The sequence below is a fragment of the Macaca nemestrina genome, chromosome 11 (assembly GCF_043159975.1).
Source record: "Macaca nemestrina isolate mMacNem1 chromosome 11, mMacNem.hap1, whole genome shotgun sequence".
Taxonomy (NCBI): domain Eukaryota; kingdom Metazoa; phylum Chordata; class Mammalia; order Primates; family Cercopithecidae; genus Macaca; species Macaca nemestrina.
The window spans coordinates 128,105,790-128,125,029 of NC_092135.1; the positions used below are offsets into that span (position 1 = coordinate 128,105,790).

At 42.5% G+C, this 19,240-nt stretch overlaps 1 protein-coding gene across 2 annotated transcripts in view; it reads left to right on the forward strand.

The window, feature by feature from the left end:
- The window catches only part of LOC105473961 (F-box protein 36), an 88,503-nt gene extending 85,351 nt beyond the window's left edge, over positions 1-3,152 (forward strand). The window contains exon 4 of one of the 2 annotated variants that reach the window (XM_011728229.3): positions 7-3,152. In XM_011728229.3, the coding sequence (XP_011726531.1) occupies positions 7-195 (189 nt within the window). In that variant the 3' untranslated portion in view covers positions 196-3,152. The remainder of the gene's footprint in view (positions 1-6) is intronic. The other variant, XM_011728228.3, reaches the window with a different exon arrangement.
- Positions 3,153-19,240: the final 16,088 nt, after the last annotated feature.

Consider the following 19,240-nt stretch of genomic DNA (forward strand, 5'->3'; position numbering starts at 1 on the left):
TCACAGCTGTGCATGTCTGATAAACTGTGGGAACAGATAGTCCAGTCGACCTGCGACACCATCACTCCTGACGTGAGGGCCCTAGCGGAGGACACGGGCTGGAGGCAGCTGTTCTTCACCAACAAGCTCCAGCTCCAGCGGCAGCTCCGCAAGAGGAAACAAAAATATGGAAACCTGAGAGAAAAGCAACCTTAGGCACACGTTTTCCTACCAGCAGGGAGCTGAGGCACGGCTGTGTTTCTCTTCAGTGTCCAAATCTCTTCCATCTCCTTTTTTTAAGAACTAAGAGGTTTTGTTGATGCATGGAGCCATTGGAAACTCATAGAGGATTTGCACACAAATGCAGCAGAATCTGGCTCCCCAGTGCCTTGCTAGAGTCACCATAATTCTGAGGTCAAATCATGGCCCGAGGACAAGGGCTGCAAGACAGAGAGTCCCATAGGCCATCATCATCCTTATCCCACACCCATTAGAAAAGACGCTTCTATTGTATATAAACAAACAATAAATGATTATTAGTAGGTTTTTATTAGACATCTATTTTATCTAGGCAGTGGAAAGGGTAATGGTGCTTTTGAATTTTTTCCTGGCGTTGTGTCATCTGAGTCCAGCCATGAAGCTGGTGGCTGACTGTCCCCACCAGGAACCGTGAAGGGTAGGTACCACAGGAGGCGCTCGGGGTGGGTGCAGCTGCCTTCCCAACGTTGTTCTGCTAAGTCCATATTCAGGGCCCTGTCCTTGGGGGCCCAGGATGCCAGGCTCCACCCCCACATGTAGACAGCTTCCGACCTGGCGCTGGAGCATGACTGGAGAAGTGCAGGCATCCTGCTTGCGGACCTTGCTCAAAGTACAACTTCCCAGGACTACTTCACATTGTTAAATAAACCTAGAAACTTTTTTTTTTTTTTTTTTTTTTTTGTATTTTCTTTTTAGTAGAGGTGGAGTTTTGCCATGTAGGCCAGGCTAGTCTTGAACTCCTGACCTCAAGTGATCCACCCGCTCCGGCTTTCAAAGTGCTGGAATTACAGGCGTGAGCCACTACGTCTGGCCAAAACCTATAAACATTTCTTAGAAAAATGCCGTTTCCCCAAAGGAATGTGAACAGCTACCACTTTTAACAAGGATATTTAAGAAAACAGGCTATAAGTTAACTAAGTAAAAATGTAAATATGGTTTGCATGCTGTTAACATGGCAGAGGGGTAAAAAGAATACAGTCCCAGGGGAGAAAGGTCACTTCACTGGGAAGGGTTACTTAAAAATGTTTTTCTCTCTGCACTTTTATGATTATTAAATACCCCTAGAAAATGAACTCATAGCAGCAAATAATCTAATGACTCCTTTTAGGTTACAGAGCAAAGTAGCTTTCTACTTCCACATCACCTTATAATATAGCCTTATAAATTCTTCTTTCCTGCAACCTCCACTTTCCTAACTAGGAAAACTCACATACCTCTGGTGCCAGAGAAACTGCCCAGGATGCACCAGGGCCCCGTGAACAATGCAGAAGTTGTGGATTCTGGCTCTTTGTCCCACCTAAGTCCTTCCAGAAGGGCTCTACAGCATGGCTTAGTGACATTAAAAAAAAAAAAAAAAACTAAACCCATGTAATATCAAACAAGATTTTAATCTTCATTCACACACCCTTAAAACCCAGTCATTGGGCTCCCCGGTGCCAGTTTGAGACCCTCAACCTAGCCCTCTCTGCTTCTCATTGCTGGAAGTACACACAGTCACAAGTTTTCCGTGACTGTGAAATTCAGTGCAATCTGCTTCCCGGCAGATGACCCTGACGTGGTTATGTCTGGATTTAGTCCAAGAACAGAGCAAAGCTTTACTTGTCAAGAGACCCAGGCCTCATTCTCCACTCAGGAGAGTCTGCTAGGGCAGGTACAGGTGACCAGCAGGCAGCTCAGGGCAGGAGGGCACATGCTCTGCACAGCTCTGGCTGCCTTGGCTCTCCCTGAGCTCCCAGACTTCACTCATGGCCTAATTTCAGTGACAGAACATAGGTTTTATTGTGAGGATGCAGACACGACCACAATTATGTATGTCAACATAACTTCATAAATATGTAACTGTAACTTATTTGTAACATCAGTGCAAAATGATTAAAGCTTCATGTGTAGTGTTTTATCAACAGATTCTGAAAGCTTATGGACATGCGTAATAGTCGATTCAACATGAATCAATAAGAACACAAATATGGCAATTTGAAAACACTATGTATATACCTACACACATATATATTATACTTACAATATATACTTACATATAGTATATAATAATATTACATATAAAATGTTATAAAAATAGATGCTAATGTAAATAAAAATAAGAGCTATTAATATGTTGACTATTGTTAAATAATATCTAAAATAATACAGACTATTAAATTATTTCAATACTTACTTGCCCTAATAATCTGAGTGCCTTATTACTTGATTATAATTGTTTTTGCCAAAATAGAAACAATATCATCAAGTGAACATCCTGTGTGTCCCCAGCATCCTTAGCAGTTGAAACACTTTGTCCCTCCCTCCCCCATCTCATTTTCCATGTCCACGTGACGATCCCATAACGTGGTAATAGGCAGCGATGGTCTTGACTTTCTGCTTCTATTAACAGCTTTCATGTGGATGGATAAATCTGCTTTATGTCTTAATATTTCAGAGTGAAATGCCACACAATTTTTTTTTTTTTTTTGGCAGAGTTCCACTCTTTTCACCCAGGCTGGAGTGCAATGGTTCAATCTCAGTTCACGGAACCCTCCACCTCCTGGGTTCAAGCGTTTCTTCTGCCTCAGTTTCCCTAGTAGCTGGAATTACAGGCGCCCGCCACCAACCCCCACTAATTTTTGTATTTTTAGTAGAAACAGGGTTTCACCATATTGGCCAGGCTGGTCTCGAACTCCTGACCTCAGGTGACCCACCCACCTCAGCCTCCCAAAGTGCTGGAATGACAGGTGTGAGCCATGGTGCCCAGCCTTACAGCATTTTATAATGTTGCTCTTTCTTATCTTTTCAATCAAACGTGTTTCTACTCTGTTCTCATTTACCATTGTAATTATACAATACTGAAAATTTCTGATTGTTTATATATTTAGTGTTATAAGAGCAATGTATTAACAATAGAAAATATGAGGCTGGGCGCGGTGGCTCAAGCCTGTAATCCCAGCACTTTGGGAGGCCGAGACGGGTGGATCACAAGGTCAGGAGATCGAGACCATCCTGGCTAACCCGGTGAAACCCCGTCTCTACTAAAAAATACAAAAAACTAGCCGGGCGAGGTGGCGGGCGCCTGTAGTCCCAGCTACTCGGGAGGCTGAGGCAGGAGAATGGCGTGAACCCGGGAGGCGGAGCTTGCAGTGAGCTGAGATCCGGCCACTGCACTCCAGCCTGGGTGACAGAGCGAGACCCCGTCTCAAAAAAAAAAAAAACAAAAAAAAAAAACAATAGAAAATATGTATTCTTAATTTATAACTAAATAATAAACGTATTTCACTTAATTCTACTACTTAGTTCTACTACTACTTTTTTCCCAAACAGGTTCGTATAGTATATGCATTAAGCCTCAGCAATATAGAATCCAAAATGTTTTCTTTCTTTCTTTTTTTTTTGGAGACAGAATCTGGCTCTTGTCACCCAGGCTAGAGTGCAATGGTACAATCTCGGCTCACTGCAACCTCTGCTTCCTGGGTTCAAGCTAGTCTCCTGCCTCAGCCTCCCGAGTAGCTGGGATTACAGACACACGCCACCACACCGGGCTAATTTTTGTATTTTTAATAGAGATGGAGTTTCACCATGTTGGCCAGGCTGGTCTCAAACTCCTGACCTCGTGATCCACCCACCTCGGCCTCCCAAAGTGCTGGGATTACAGGCGTGAGCCACCGTGCCTGGCCTAAAATGTTTTCTTTTACTGAGTAGGCCCCAGAACTAAGGCTGAGATGATCATGTGGGGAGGGACTGCAAGCAGGGGTAAGGACAATGCATCAGGTACCACTTGTCATTGTTTTGTGAGCTGCTTGTGTACATAATGGTCATCAGTCTTTATTTATTACCCCAAACTGGCTCCCGAGATGCTGAAGAATAATATAAAACAACCTTACGAAAAAAACATTTTTTTTTTTTTTTTTTTTTTTTTTGAGACGGAGTCTCACGCTGTTGCCCAGGCTGGAGTGCAGTGGCGCGATCTCGGCTCACTGCAAGCTCCGCCTCCTGGGTTCACGCCATTCTCCTGCCTCAGCCTCCTGAGTAGCTGGGACTACAGGCGCCCGCCACCGCGCCCGGCTAATTTTTTTTTTTTGTATTTTTAGTAGAGACGGGGTTTCACTGTGGTCTCGATCTCCTGACCTTGTGATCCGCCCACCTCGGCCTCCCAAAGTGCTGGGATTACAGGCTTGAGCCACCGCGCCCGGCCACGAAAAAAACATTTGCATCACAGTTTTTTGCTCTGAGTTTTAGTATAATGACCTCTATCTTCAGTTTGTATTAATATACTGTGAGAGAGTATCCAAGCTTTTCAATTGTGAGTAGTTGATTTCAACTTGAAATGGATGTCTTTGATGTTATGTTAAAAACATCAAGTGATAAAAAATATCTTGAAACAAATGACAATGGAAACACAATATCAAAACCTATAGGATGCAGCAAAAGCAATCTAAGAGGGAAGTTTATAGCAACAAATGCCTATATTAAAAAAGAAGAGAGACCCCAGGCCAGGTGCAGTGGCTCATTCCTCTAATTACAGCACTTTGGGAGGCTGAAACGGGAGAATCCTTTGAGCCCAGGAGTTCAAGACTAGCCTGGGCAACATAAGGAGACCCTGTCTCTACAACAAATAAAAATATTAGCCCAGCATGGTGGCACATGCCTGTGGTCCCAGCTACTTGGGAGGCTGAGGTGAGAGGATCACTTGAGCCCAGAAAGTCAAAGCTCTAGTGAGCTGTGATCACACCCCTGCATTCCAGGCTGGGCAACAGAGTAAGACTGTTTCCAAAAAAAAAAAAAAAAAAAAAAAAAAGGATAAAGAAATACCCTGAATAAATAGCCTAACATTACATCTCAATGAGTTAGTAGAAGAACAAACTAAATCCAAAGTTAGTGGAAGGAAGGAAATAAAAATTCCAACAGAAAAAATCAAATAGAGAACAGAAAAACCATAGGAAAAACTCAGTAAAACCAAGAGTTAGTTCTTTGAAAAAATAAACAAAATCAGCAAACCCCTAGCTAAACTAAGGAAAAAAGAAGACTCAAATAAAATCAGAGATGAAAGTGGAGCCATTCCAACAGATGCCTCAGAAATAAAAGAATCATAATGGACTATTATGAATGATTATATGCCAACAAATTGTATAACCTGGAAGAAATGGATAAATTCCTGGAAAAGTATAACCTACCAAGATTGAATTGATGAGAAATAGAAACCTTGAACAGAATAACAAGTGAAGAGATTGAAGAAGTAATTAAAAACCTTCCAGTGAAGAAAATCTCAGGACCAGATGGCTTTCATGGTTGATTTCTAGAAACATACAAAGAAGAATTGTTACCAATACTTCTTAAACACTTCCGAACAATAGAGCTAGAGGGAATACTTCCAAACATATTTTATGAGGCCAGCATCATCTTGATACCAAAACCAGACAAAAACACAAGACAAGAAAACTTCAGGCCAGCATCTCTGATGAACATTGATGGGAAAATCCTTCGTAAAATATTAGAAAACTGAATTCAACAACACAAAAAGATTGTACATCAAGACAAAGTGAGATTTATCTCTGGCATGCAAAGCAGGTTTGACATACACAAATCAATCAATGTGATACATTATCTTAACAGAATGAAAGAGAGACTACATAATTATCTTAATTGACAAAGAAAAAGCATTTGACAAAGTTAAGCATCCTTTCTTAATGAAAACTTAACAATTTATGTATAGAAGGAAAGTTCCTCAAAATAATAAAGGCAGTTTATAAAGACCTCACAGCTAACAACATAACCAACAGGGAAAAAACTGAAAACTTTTTCCACTAAGATCCAGCACAAGGCAGGGATGCCCACATTCACCACTTCTATTCCACATAGTACTGGAAGTGCTTGCTAGCAACAGCAATCAGACAAGAAAAAGAAATAAAAACATGCAAGTTGAAAAGGAAAAAGTAAAATTATCTCTATTCGCAGATGACATGATTCTATAGATAGAAAACCCCAAAGATTTCACAAAAAACTGCAACTAATAAATGAAGTCAGTAAAGTTGCAGGATACAAAATCAACATATAAAAAAATCAGTAGCATATCTATAACAAATAGTGACCTAGCTGATAAAGAAATCAAGAAACTAGTTACATTTAAAATATCTGGTCAGGTGTGGTGGCTCACGCCTGTATTCTCAGCACTTTGGGAGGCCGAGGCGGGTGGATCACCTGAGGTCAGGAGTTCAAGACCATCCCAGCCAACATGGTGAAACCCCATCTCTGCTAAAAATACAAAAAATTAGCTGGGTGTGGAGGCAGGTGCCTGTAATCCCAGCTACTGGGGAGGCTGAGGCAGGAGAATTGCTTGAACCCAGGAGGTGGAGGTTGCAGTGAGTCAAGATTGCACCACTGCACTCCAGCCTGGGCAACAGAGCGAGACTCTGTCTAAAAAAAAAAAAAAGAAAGAAAAAAGAAAAAGAAAAAGAAAACAAACTTAAAATATCTGGGAATAAATTTAGTCAAGGACATGAAGGATTGATACACTGAAAACTATAAAACAATGATGAAGGAAATCAAAGAAGACACAAATAAATACATATATTCATAGATGAGAAAATTTAATATTGTTCAAATATCTGTATTACCTAAAGAAATATGCAGATTTAATACAGTTCCTATCAAAATTCCCAAGGACATTCTTCACAGAAATAGAAAAAAAAAGCCTGGGTAGTACAGCAAGAACCTGTCTCTTAAAAAAAAAAAAAATTAAAAATTAGCCAGGTGTGGTGGTGCATGTCTGTGGTCCCACCTACCAGGGAAGCTGAGGCAGGAGGATTGCTTGAGCCTAACAGTGCAAGGTTGCAGTGAGCTATGATCATGCCACTGCACTCCAGCCTGGGCAACAGAGCAAAGTCTGGTCTCTAAATAAAATAATAAAGAAAAAAATCCTGAAATTCATATAGAACCACAAAATACTTAGAATAGCCAAAGCAATACTGAGAGAAAATGTTTGAGGCCTCACACTTCCTGATTTAAAATTATATTACAAAGCTACAGTAATCAAAACACTATAGTACTGGCAGAAAAATGGAAACATAGACCAATGGAACAAAATTGAAAGCCCAGAAATAAGTCCAAACACATAGGGTCAATTAATTCTCAACAAGGGCACCAAGAGGACAAAATGAGGATAGGATAATGTCTCCAATAAATGGTGCCGGGAAAACTAGATTGCCACTGCAAAAGAATGAAATCTGACCCTTACCTTACACCATACATAAAACTCAACTCAAAATGAATAAAAGACCTAAATATAAGACCTGAAACCATAAAACTTCTATGAGAAAACTCCTCCTTCTGGGCTCAGTCCCTGACATAGGCCTTGGCAATGATTTTTTTGAATATCATACCAAAAGCCCAGGCTACAAAAGCAAAAATAAATAAATGGGATGATGCCAAACTACAACACCTTTGCAGAGCAAAGGAAACAATCAACAAAATGAAAAGGCAACTTACAGACTAGAAAACAATATTTGCAAACCACATATCTGATAAGGAGTTAATATCCAAAATGTATAAGGACTCTTACAACTCAATAACAGAAAAATGAATAACACCATTAATAAATGGGCAAAAGCTCTGAACAGACATTTCTCCAAAAAAGATGTAAAAATGCCCAACAGTGGCTGGGCATCATGGCTTATGCCTATAATCCCAGCACTTTGGGAGACCAAGGCAGGAGGATCATGTAAGCCCAGGAGTTTGAGACCAGTCTGGGCAATATGGCAAGACCCTGTCTCAACTGTAAATTTTTTTTAAAAAATGGCCAGCAGGTTAACCAGGCATGGTGGCTCACGCCTGTAATCCCAGCACTTTGAGAGGCCGAGGCGGGCAGATCACCTGAGGTCAGGAGTTCAAGACCAGCTTCAACAAGGAGAAACCCCGTCTCTACTGAAAATACAAAATTAGACAGGCGTGGTAGCACATGCCTGTAATCCCAGCTACTCGGGAGGCTGAGGCAGGAGAATTGCTTGAACCTGGGAGGTGGAGGTTGCGGTGAACCGAGATCACGCCATTGCACTCTAGCTGGGCAACAAGAGCAGAAAACTCCATCTCAAAAAAAAAAAAAAAAAAAAAAAAAAAGGCCAACAGGTATATAAAAAGGTGCTCTGCATCACTAATCATCAGAGAAATGAAAATTTAAACCAGGTCGAGATACCACCTCACACCCATAAAGGTGGCTCTTGTCAAAAAGACAAGTGATACATAACAAATGTTGGCAAGGGTATGGAGAAAAGGAAACCCTCGTACACTGTTGGTGGGAATGTAGATTGGTACAGCTATTATGGAAACAGTATGGAGGTTCCTAAAGAAATTTAAAATAGAGCTGCCATATGACCAGCAGTCCATCTTCTGGGTATATATCCAAAGGAGATGAATCACCACCTCGCAATGATGTCTGCAATCCCATGTTCATTGCAACGTTAGTCACAATAAGCAATGTGGAAACGATCTAAATATCCATTGATGCATTAAATGGATACAGTAAATGTGGTAGATGTATACAATGCAATACTATTTGGCCTTAGAAAAGAAGAGATCCTAGCATTTGCAACAATACAGATGGACCTGGAGGATATGATATAAGTGAAATAAGCCAGAAACAAAGAAAAACATTGTCTAATCTCACTTATATGTGAAATATATATCGTTTTTAATTATATATATTAATATATATTCACATATATCTGTGTGTGTGTATGTGTGTGTGTGTGTGTGTGTGTGTGTGTATAATTTTTTTGAGAAAAGTCTCGCTCTGTCACCCAGGCTGTAGTGCAGTGGCACCATCTCGGTTTACTGCAACCTTTGCCTGCCAAGCTCAAGCGATCCTCCCATCTCAGCCTCCTGTCCTGAGTAGCTGAGACTAGGGTGCCACCCTGCTCAGGTTAACTTTTTAGTTTTTTGTAGAGATAGGGTCTCACTATATTGCCCAGGCTGGTCTCAAACTCCTGGGCTCAAGTGATCCTCCCACCTCAGCCTCTGAAAATGCTAGGATTATAGGCATGAACCACGATGCCCAGCCCTGGAAAATATTTATATATATATATACGCACTCATATACACTGAGATAGAGAATGAAACAGTAGTTACCACAGGCAAAGTCTAGGGAGAGAGGAAATGAGGAAATATGGGTCAAAGCATATAAAATAGGAAATATATAAGATAAAAAGTTTAAAGATCTGATGTACAACATGAGGACTGATGTTAATAAAATGCATTGTATTGGGGATTTTTGTTAAATAAGTAGATTTTAGCTGCACTTGTCACCAATAAAAAGGAATTATATGAGATGATATTGTTAATCAGCTTCACTATAGTAACCATTTTACTGTCTATATATATCCCACAACATCATGCTATAACTCTCAAATATACACAATAAAATTTATATTTAAAAAAACCAAAAACATCAAGTGAACAAAGTGCCACCACACTGAAGAAAAATGGCACCTGCAGTTAACACCCTAACAATATGCATTGTCATTTTACAAAATAAAATTAATAGCTTCACTTCAACTTCATTTTCAAATAAGATCATCTGCATACTGAGGCAGCATTAGCCTGCCCTTGCAACATGGAACTGTCGGGGTAGGGCGCTGCAGAGGACTACCTGTATTACATTCTCTCAAAAATGGTTTTCCACTCAGGAAAGTTATTTTCAATTGGGAAATCTGTTCTGCCCATGGCTACAGACTGCATTGGAATAACCTCAGAAATAATAATAATAATAGTAATAGCAGCTTCTATCTATTGTCTACCATGTGCCAAGAAATAAACAGATAGTGAACAATTGAATTCTCAACAGCAGTCCTTAAAGGTAAGTGATATTATTTCTGTCATTTCTCTCAGGGGTCTACAAACTATGGCATGGACCTAATCTGACCAGCCTCCTGATTTTATAAATAAAGCTTTATTGGAACAGCATTTATGTGTTATCTATGGTCGCTTCCATACTACAATGGCAGCATTAGGTAGTAGTCATAACACGGACTGAATTGCCTGCAAAATCTAATTATTCTGAGAGGACAAGTTAATTTTTTCATAGTTTTATAAAACTGAGACTCAAATCTCTACCTACTAAGTCTGTGTTCTTAACCACAAATACCACAGCACCTCTCCTTTCAGAGCCAACACTACATCTCACCAACAGAACTTAAAAAGGTGATGGCATTTGTGCGGTCATATTTGAAATTATAAGGAGAGGGCCTTGAGCATAATATGAGACTATTCAAGATTGGTTGCCCAGAGAAAATGCCAAGCTTTTGATGAACTAAATTATTGCCTATTTTTAATAAAGTATCTTTTGTTGTTGTTTTTGAGACAGGGTCTCGTTCTGTCGCCTAGACTGAAGTGCTGTGGCACAAACACAGCTCACTGCAGCCTCAACCTCAAGTGATCCTCTCACCTTAGCCTCCCAAGAAGCTGGAACCACAGGCACACATCACTACACCCAAATAATTTTTGCATTTTGTGTAGAGATGAGGTCTTGCCATGTTGCCCAGGATGGTCTCAAACTCCTGGGCTCAAGTGATCCTCCCACCTTGGCCTCCCAAAGTGTTGGGATTACAGGCATGAGCTACAGCACCTAGCCTAAGGTGTCTTAAGGCATTTAAATAATGAGTAAGGGGTAAATTCTTCTTTGAGCCCCTCATACACTTTTATGGAAAACTACCAGGATGAGTAAAGGGGGTGAAGAAATACAGCTTACTGGTTCTTTCCCAAACTTAGTCCTCTCTTCCTGCTACTTTCCTCTACTAGGCCACTTGGAAATCTGCCTCTGCCAAGAAACCCTTACCTCTTTCTATTTCACCGGGCAATTCAAGAGGAGGTGGGATTGGCTCTCACCTTGCTCGCCAGTGCCAATTGGAGACCCTCAACCCAACTCTCTCCTCACAGTCCAACTGTAGCACCTTTCCTGCATCGCAGTGGTCTCCGCTCTCCACCATGGCTCAATTCCCTTTCATAGATGACAACTGCTTCCCCTTTCCAGTCTCTGCAATTCAACATCAGCGTTCCGTCCCCTCCTCACTGTTCTCCGAACATTTTGACGCTGGAGACCTCCCATCCACACATACCACACTCCAACCTGGGCAACCTGGAATGCTTATCCTTCCACAGCCTTCACATCTGAGCTTTCTGGTGTGGAGCCATTGCTTCTGGAGGGAAGCCTCCTTACCATCTTGAGGAGTTGCCTCATTTCCAAAGCTCACTTCTAAGCTTCTGTGAATCTGTAGATGTGACCGGTTTGCTCTCTGCCCTAACCTGCGTCCCTTACTGCCTGTTCATCCAGTAGCCCCTCCCTGACTATACTTGATTGCCTGCCCTCTCTGAATTCCAGGATTAGTGAAACACTCAACGCGTGAAACACTCTTGCCCCGTAACCTGCAGCTTGTCCACCTGATGGGCTATTTGTATCCTCTTCCCTATGGTCAGACAGCAGAGCATCGCTCGCGCACATCAGATGTGCTGCCTTGGCCCCCGACTGACCTAGCCTGGCTTCCTTTGGCTTCCACCCATTGCCTTAACCGGCCTTGCATTACCTATTTCCTGGGCTTCTCACAGTGGATCTTCAAGCCTTATCTCCCGCTTCTCAGAGATTAAGCTTTTCAGTGTGAATGTCATAGCTTCTCTTCTCTCCTGCATGAAATCTCCCTGTCCTGGGCCCACCTTGTCTTTCTTCTGCCTTCAGAGGGAGGAGTTGACTTATTTACAGTGCTCACCTCTCCATTGTTAAGGATTCTGGTCTTTCTCATCTCCTCGTTCTCTATATCTTCCATCTCTCCTCTTCACAGATTCTCTTTCCTTTTCTTTTTTGAATACTTATGTAAGTAGAGACAGGGTCTTGCTATGTTGACCAGGATGGTCTCGAACTCCTGGCCTCAAGTGATCCTCCTGCCTTGGCCTCCTGCACCGGGATTACAGGAATGAGCCACCGCAACTGGCACCCTTTTCTTTTCTTAAGAATGTAGGAATCGGCCAGGCTGTAATCCCAGCACTTTGGGAGGCCAAGGCGGGTGGATCCCTTAAGTCTAGGAGTTTGAGATGAGCCTGAAAAATAAAGTGAAAAGTGAGACCTTGTCTCTACAAATAAAAGAATATAGGTCTCTCCCTGAAAGAAGCTTCATTCTAATGACCTTCTCAGTGCCCTCTTATTTCTCTCCTTCTGAGCCACCGAACAGCTCTAACAATTACTCTCCCTTTGTCCTCTAGTATTCCCGCAATTCCTTAGCCTCTCTTGCTCATCTTCTGAAGCTACTCTCAGCTGCTACCGAGAGTTTCTAATCTAGTATCCCTTTCTCAGCTCCCGTTAATTCACTTAAAAATACTGTTTTAGGCAAGGTGCAGTGGCTCACGCCTATAATCCCAGCACTTTGGGAGTCTAAGGTGGGTGGATCATCTGGGGTCAGCAATTTGAGACCAGCCTGACCAATCTGGTGAAACCCCATCTCTACTAAAAACACAAAAATTAGCCAGACCTGGTGGCATGCACCTGTAGTCCCAGCTGCTCCTGACTTCAAGTGATCCGCCCGCCTCGATCTCCCAAAGTGCTGGGAATGTGGGGAAAAGAAAGAGAGATCAGACTGTTACTGTGTCTATATAGAAAGAAGTAGACATAAGAGACTCCATTTTGTTCTATATTTGAGATGCTGTTAATCTGTGACCCTACCCCCAACCTTGTCCTTGCAAGAGACATGTGCTGTGGTGACTCAAGGTTTAAAGGATTTTGGGCTGTGCAGGGTGTGCTTTGTTAAACAAGGCAGTGTGCTTGTGAAAAGTCATTACCATTCTCTTAATCTCAAGTACCCAGGGACACGTACACTGCCAAAGGTCGCAGGGACCTCTGCCTAGGAAAGCTAGGTATTGTCCAAGGTTTCTCCCCATGTGATAGTCTGAAATATGGCCTCGTGGGAAGGGAAAGACCTGATCGTCCCCCAGCCTGACACCCGTGAAGGGTCTGTGCTGAGGAGGACTAGTATAAGAGGAAAGAAGGCCTCTTGGCAGTTGAGATAGAGAAAAGCATCTGTCTCCTGCCCGTCCCTGGGCAATAGAACATCTCGGTGTAAAACCCGATTGTATGTTCTGTTTAGTGAGAAAGGAGAAAACCGCCTTAGGGCTGAAGGTGGGACATGCTATCGGCAATGCTGCTCTTCATGCACTAAAAAGGATTATGGAGATGTTTGCATACACATATCAAGGCACAGCATTTTTCCTTAAACTTATTCATGTCACAGAGATCTTTATTCATATGTCTTACTGCTGACCTTCTCCCTACGATGATCCTATTATCCTGCCACTTCCCTTTTTCTAAAATGGTAAAGATAATGATCAATAAATACTGAGAGAATTCAGAGACCGGTGCCGGCGTGGGTCCTCTGTATGCTGAGCGCCGGTCCCCTGGGCCCACGTTTTCTTTCTTTGTACTTTGTCTCTGTGTCTCATTTCTTTTCTCAAGTCTCTCGTTCCACCTAACGAGAAACGGCCACAGGTGTGGAGGGGCAGGCCACCCCTTCACTGGGATTACAGGCATGAGCCACTGCACCTGGCTTAGCCTACTCTCTTTTATACTGAATTCCTTGATCTTTTCAGCTTTCAGATGCATACATGTGTATGTGTATTAGTTATATGTTGTGTCCACATAAATGTACATGTCTATACTTGTGTTGGATATTGTCTCCACGGTACCAAGTTAACATAACAATAAACGAGTAACCAAAGGTTAAATAAATAAGCCTAAATATTTTTCAAGTTCATGTGACTTGAGTAAATCTTTTGGTAAATATGAGTAGTTTAATATTGTTGGTTTAATAAAAACAAATGTCTTTTGACTTATCAGCAAAATACGTATTTAATGTTAAGGTGATTGCTTTTACGATACTTAGATAACATATGATAACATTAATAGCAAAATGGTTAATAGAAAATTTAAGTTGAGATGATGGCTAGAAGCTGAGACAGGAGAATTGCTTGAACCCGGGAGGCGTAGGTTGCTGTGAGCTGAGATCGCACCACTGCACTCCAGCCTGGGTGACAGAGAGAGACTCCGTCTCGAAAATAAATAAAAACTAATAAATAAATAAATACTGTTTATTTATTAGTTACTCTGTGCCAGGCACTGGGCTAAGCCCTGGAACCACTTGCGTAACTAGAACACAGCCCTGTCCACAAGCAAGTTCAGTCAGTAAACGCTCCCCATTTTTCATAACATCCGAGGTTCTTCACTAGCCGGCTTTACTTCCTACCTCTCTACTCTTTTTCTTCCACCTTTGAAGGATTCTTCTCCTGTTTTCACCTGTGGAAGTCCTGCAGCTGTTCCTTCACTGGCCAGCAGAGTGGGTCCTACAGGGCTGCTGGTGAATCCAAGGCCATCCAAGGAAGCTGCCCTGGAGAGAGCTGGGTGACTCTTTCTCCTTTCACGCACCCTTGGGAAATGGGGCACACTTCTAGAGGACTTTCTCCAGGTGGCGTTTCAGCGTCTGCCTTGTGCTTGGAGGCACTGTGCTCACGCTTGGGAGTGCCATGGAAGCAGACAGACCAGGCCCTGTTCTCATGTGGCTTCCTTCGTTGGGGGTCGTAGGGGAGGGGATAAAAGGATTAGGAAGGTGATCGAGTTTGAAACCTCTTCCTTGGAGATTCTGATATGCTCCTCTGAGTAGAGTTTATTCTCAGCGCCATCCTGTTCTTTTTTTTCTTTTTCTTTTTGAGATGGAGTCTCACTCTGTTGCCCAGGCTGGAGTACAGTGGTGCGATCTCGGCTCACTGAAACCTCTGCCACCCAGGTTCAAGCGATTCTCCTGCCTCAGCCTCCCCAGTAGCTGGGACTACAGGCGTCCGCCACTGCACCTGGCTAATGTTTGTAGTTTTAGTAGAGATGGGGTTTCACCATCTTGGCCAGGCTGGTCTCAAACTCCTTACCTCACGATCCTCCCGCCTCAGCTTCCCAAAGTGCTGGGATTGCAGGCGTGAGAGCCACCATGCCCAGCCTTTTTTTTTTTTTTTTTTTTTTTTGAGACAGTCTTGCTCTGTCGCCCAGGCTGAAATGTGGTGGTGTGATTTCAGCTGTCTGCAACCTCTGCCTCCCAGGTTCAAGCAATTCTCCTCCCTCAGCCTCCTGAGTAGCTTGGATTACAGGCAGGTGCCACCACTCCCAGCTAATTTTTGTATCTTTAGTAGAGACAGGGTTTCGCCATGTTGGCCAGGCTGGTCTGGAACAACCACCTGAGGTCTGTACCTCAGGTGATCCACCCACCTCAGCCTCCCAAAGTGCTAGGATTATAGGCATGAGCCACCATGCCCAACCACCATCCTGTTCTTTTGATTAATACTTATGAGACCCATGACTTGACGATCAATCTGACCTCCCACTTTGCAGAGATTAAGCTTGTCAGCGTGAACTTCTCATAGCTTATCTGTCAAGGTTTTGAACAAACAACCTTCCCCTACCTGTGCAGCCTGGCCTCATCCCTATTCCTGCTTACTTCAGGCTATTCCTTGAAGCTGAGCTCCTCCTGTGCTTTCCGGGTCTGTGTTTTCACCCATGTTGTTCTCCTGTTGCCCCGTCATCATGCCAGCCCCCTAAGCAAGTCATGCCCAGCCTCCAGGGCCACTTCACACTTCAGCCGTCTCTCCTTCTGATTTCCCTAGCACAAAGTGTGCTGCTGGGATCTTGGGAGTCCTCAAAACCCTTCGGTGGTCTGTGAGGTCAGAACTATTTTCATAATAATACTAAGACATTATTTACCTTTTTCATTCATTCATTCATTTTTTTTTTTTTTGAGACAGGGTCTCACTCTCTTACCCAGGCTGGAGTGTAATACACAGTCTTGGCACACTACAACATCTTCTACCCAGGCTCAAGCAATCCTCCCACCTCACCCTCCCAAGTAGCTGGGACCATAGGTAGTGCCACCATGCCTGGCTAATTTTTGTATTTTAGTAGAGATGGGGTTTCACCATGTCGCCCAGGCTGTTCTCAAGCTCCTGGGCTCAAGCAATCCTCGCGCCTCAGCCTCCCAAAGTGCTGGGATTACAGGGAAGAGCCACCACACCTGGCCCCTTTTGTATCCATTCTTTCACAAGTTAGCAGTGGAATTTCCCAGAGGCCGTGTGAACTGTGATGTTGTTACTCTGATGACTAGTGGAATGCACACTTGTCTATTTTTGTGTTTTCTAGACTTTTCTAAGGTAGTAGGTTTAGGGTACGAATATGTTGAATTTTCAGAGGCTAACCTAGTTTGTTTTCAGTACTTCCACTGTGCTCTTGCTAGTTATCTTTGTAATACCTGCTATCTTTTTTTTTTTTTTTTTTTTTTTGAGACTGAGTTTCACTGTGTTGCCCAGGCTGGAGCACAGTGGCATGATCTCGGCTCACTGCAACCTCCGCCTCCTGGTTTCCAATGATTCTCCTGCCTCAGTCTCCCAAGTAGCTGGAATTACAGGTGCGTGCCACCATGCCCAGCTAATTTTTGTATTTTTAGTAGAGACAGAGTTTCACCATGTTGGCCAAGCTGGTCTCGAACTTCTGATCTCGTGATCTGCCTGCCTCAGCCTCCCAAAGTGCTAGGATTACAGGCATGAGCCACCGCGCCTAGCCTATACCTGCTATCTTTTATGTAACCTCATTCTCATCCAGTAAATTGGTATTCTGAAGTTTATCTCTGTGGAAACACAAGAAGTAGATATACTTTGTTGTCTTACTTTGCAATAATATTTAAAAGTACTTTTGTTTTGTTTTTTAGAGGGAGTCCCACTCTGTCACCCAGGCTGGAGTGCAGTGGCACGATCTCAACTCACTGCAACCTCCGCTTCCTGGGTTCAAGCAATTCTCCTGTCTCAGCCTCCCAAGTAGCTGGGACTACAGGCACCCGACACCACCCCCGGCTAATTTTTGTATTTTTAGTAGAGATGGGGTTTCACCATATTGGTCAGGCTGGTCTCGAACTCCTGACCTCAGGTGATCCAACCGCCTTGATCTCCCAAAATGCTGGGATTACAGGTGGTGAACCACCTTGCCCAGCCAAAATACTTTTTAAAATAGCTTTTAAACCCTAAAATGTGAATTCTAGAATTTAATATTTTATTGACAACTTAAACATTTATATTTTTATTCTATTTAAGGATGGATCATTTGCTTTAAAAGGGGATATGGGAAATCTTGCTTTCTTAGCCCACAACTGCACTATCTAAGACTAAAGATGCTAAAACAAAAAAATGAAACTGCATATTAAGGAGTTTTCAAACTCACATAAGGGAAAAACTAGTAAAAAGAAGTATAAATATGATTCAGAAGGCACTTTTCCAGGGCTTTATAGTGTTAAAATTTTACTTTTTTTGGACCCCTCAAGTTGTGGCATCACTTTGAGATGAATCATTCAGAGTCTAAAGAAAAAAGGAGTTGAATATTTTAAATGTAGATATGATGAGTTTCTTAAAAGCCCAAAATGTATCATTATAGCTTTTTAAACCAGAAACGAAAAAGCCATTGAAGTGGGTAAGTTACTGAACTGCCCTCAGAAAGGCACACACAAGCCCATTCAGCTGGCACTGCCAAGTGCTTGCTGGATGGAAACTCAGCAAAAGAAAATCACAACAGTGCCACTTTTTTTTTTTGAGATGAAGTCTCGCTCTGTCCTCCAGGCTGGAGTGCAGTGGCGTAATCTCGGCTCACTGCAATCTTCGCCTTCTTGGGTTCAAGCGATTCTCCTGCCTCAGTCTCCCAAGTAGCTGGGACTACAGATGCCCACCACCACGCCCACCAAATTTTTGTATTTTTGGAAGAGACAGGGTTTTGCCAAACAGTGCCACTTTCTAATGACACAGTAACTTGTCAAATTAAAGCTCTAGCAGCAAACATGAAGGCTGAGTTAATCTCTTCTCTGCAGGATTGTACTGGTGTCTTACAAATGTCCAAGTCAGTAGATAAGGCTGCGCTTGATGTTTTGCTTGTGTTCATCTGGTATCAACATTGACTAATCAAATTCCTTTTTTGTTTTTTCTTTTTGAAACAGAGTCTCCCTCTGTCACCCAGGCTAAAGTGCAGTGGCACCATCTCCGCTCACAGAAACCTCCGCCTCCTGGGTTCAAGTCACTCTCATGCCTCAGCCTCCCAAGTAGCTGGGATCATAGGCACCCGCCACTACGCCCTGCTAATTTTTGTGTTTTTAGTGGAGACGGGGTTTCACCATGTTGTCCAGGCGGGTCTGAAACTTCTGGCCTCAAGTGATTGGCCTGCCTCGGCCTCCCAGGGTCCTGGGATTACAGGCATGAGCCACCGCGCCATCTTTAATACTGTGTGACAAAGCGGGGAAGAAGCAAGAGCACATCTGCTGCACATCAGAGTGTCACGGTTGTCATGAGGAAAAGCAGTTGTGTGATGAATCACGAGTTCAACTACCCCTTTTTTCATGAAACACCATGTTTATACTTGGCAGACACATTATTGGAAATGAGGCTATCCCTTTAAGGTAAACAAGCGCAGTTTTCCTTGCCAATGATAATATTCAAACTTTCAAAAGGAAAATTATATTTCGGATAACTTACACCAACTTCCATGAGCTTGTCCACTTTCCAATACTTAAAGTATTCTTAAGTACTTTAAAATACTTTGAAAATTTTATTACCACCCATCTCATCAGACTGCCTAGTAGTATTAAAACATGTGATTCTAAAAATTCACATATCACATGTAATTCACATATCACAAAATTTACCCTTTAAAAGTATATACATCAGTGCTTTTTGTATTATATTCACAGAGTTGAGCAATTGTCACTGTTATCTAGTTCCAGAACATTTTCAGCACCTCAAAAAGAGACCCCGTACTTATGAGCTGTCACTTTCTATCTCCATCTGTCCCCAGCTCTGGCAATCACTAATATAATTTCTGTTTCTGTGGATTTGCCTACTCCGGACATTCCATAGAAATGGAATAACTGATTTTTTTACACAACTAATAACTGTGATTTCCAAAATACTGTATAAAATATGAAAA